This window comes from Orycteropus afer, unplaced genomic scaffold (assembly GCF_000298275.1).
Source record: "Orycteropus afer afer isolate SDZICR_OR568_19922 unplaced genomic scaffold, OryAfe1.0 scaffold00294, whole genome shotgun sequence".
NCBI lineage: Eukaryota > Metazoa > Chordata > Mammalia > Tubulidentata > Orycteropodidae > Orycteropus > Orycteropus afer.
The window spans coordinates 3,808,224-3,809,926 of NW_006921881.1; the positions used below are offsets into that span (position 1 = coordinate 3,808,224).

General features: G+C 43.0%; 1 protein-coding gene across 1 annotated transcript; it reads right to left on the reverse strand.

Annotated features, from left to right (window-relative positions):
• Positions 1 to 557: 557 nt before the first annotated feature.
• LOC103205996 (olfactory receptor 1G1-like) lies at positions 558 to 1,487 on the reverse strand. Its single transcript, XM_007951438.1, has one exon. It carries the CDS (start codon positions 1,485 to 1,487, stop codon positions 558 to 560), a length of 930 nt encoding a protein of 309 aa, XP_007949629.1.
• Between the last annotated feature and the right edge of the window lie 216 nt (positions 1,488 to 1,703).

Here is a 1,703-nt window from a genome sequence, read left to right on the forward strand (position 1 = left end):
TTTTTTTTTTTTTTTAAATTCATTGTCTAGCTTTCACATGCACATGAGACTACTGTAAAAACAATGGCTTGGGTCAGGTGCATGTTAGTCTTCAAAGAGACATCTTTGCTCTTTGACACTTTAAAGAGGTCTTTTGCAGACGTCTTTTGAATATATCCATCCTTATGTTAAATATAAATTAAAACTAAACCTAGAGAGGAGCTAGTCACTAGCGAAGGACATGAAGGTTGCTAAATCAGAGGGTCAGTGAAAAAGAGAGACCCTCAATGAGATGGCTTGGCAAAGTAGCTGCAACAATAGCCTCAAACAGCAGTGATTGTGAGGATGGTGGAGAACCAGACACCATTTCATCTGTTATACATAAAGTTACTATGAGTAGGCGCCAACTTGGATGACAAACAAAAACAGCAACAGATTGGGACCTAGAATTTAGTTCTTATTTCTATTTCATTGTTCTTTCTAAAAGATCATATAATGCACATGACAACCTTGGTGTTAATGGATTCATTTTGCAAATGTGATGAAGTGGAGAGTGACTTTGGTTATGAAGATTATCCTTAATCCTGAGAACTCTCTATGCCCAGAATCATTTTCAGGGAACTCTTCACATCCTTATTTCTCAGACTATAAATGAAAGGGTTTAAAGTGGGAGTTACCAGGGTATACATGACAGCAGCGACCATCTCCCCAGGAGAACGAGAAGTTGAAGGGGGCTTCAGATAGGCAACAAAGACTGTGCTGTAGAAGAGGATGACTGTGCAGAGGTGGGAGGTGCATGTGGCCAGAGCTTTCTTTTTCCCCTGTGCTGATGGAACCATAGCCACAGCATGGAAAACACAGGCATAAGAGCTTATGATACAGAGGAGAGGACTGATTCCTAAAAACCCAGTCAGAGCCACCACTAAGTCCTCATTGAGGTTAGCATCAGAGCAAGAAAGCCATAAGAGAGGACCTAGATCACAGAAAAAGTGGGGAATCTCTTGATTAGGATAGAAGAATAGCTGGGATAGTAATAAGGTATGGATCAGAGAGATGGAGTGAGCCACTCCCCATGACGCAGCCACTAGCAGTCCGCATCTGCAAGGAGTCATTAGGATTGGGTAACGCAGAGGATGGCAGATAGCAGCATAGTGGTCAATAGCCATGACAGTCAAAAGAAGGCTGTCCATATCAGCAAAAACAGCAAAGAAGTATAATTGCATCAGACAGTCAGAGAAAGAGATGGCTCCATTGCTGGTCCACAAAGTCTGCAGCATCTTGGGAGCTGTGGTGGAAGTGAAGCAGACATCTACTAGTGAGAGCTGGCCAAGGAAGAAGTACATGGGAGTGTGGAGGTGGCTGTCAGTACCAATAGTTAGCAGAAGTAGCAAGTTGCCTAGGAGGCTCAGCAAATACAAGGCCAGAAAAAGACAAAAGAAGAACTCCCATTGCTCTGGATCCCTGGACAACCCCAAAAGGACCAAGTCAGGGGTCTTGCTGCAGTTCATTCTGGACTTTGGTGTGCTGCAAGAAAAGAATCAATGTGAAAAGGCTTAACTCCTTGTCAGGCACTGGATGTCTTTTGGCAATGGGTTTCCCTTATATCACCATTCTGAGGAATGGAGAAAAGAAACTGAAATACGATTGTTGTTGTTGTTATGTGCCGTCAAGTTGCGAGTCCCTACTTGGGTTTCCAAGGTAGTATCACTATGGAAGTAGATTGC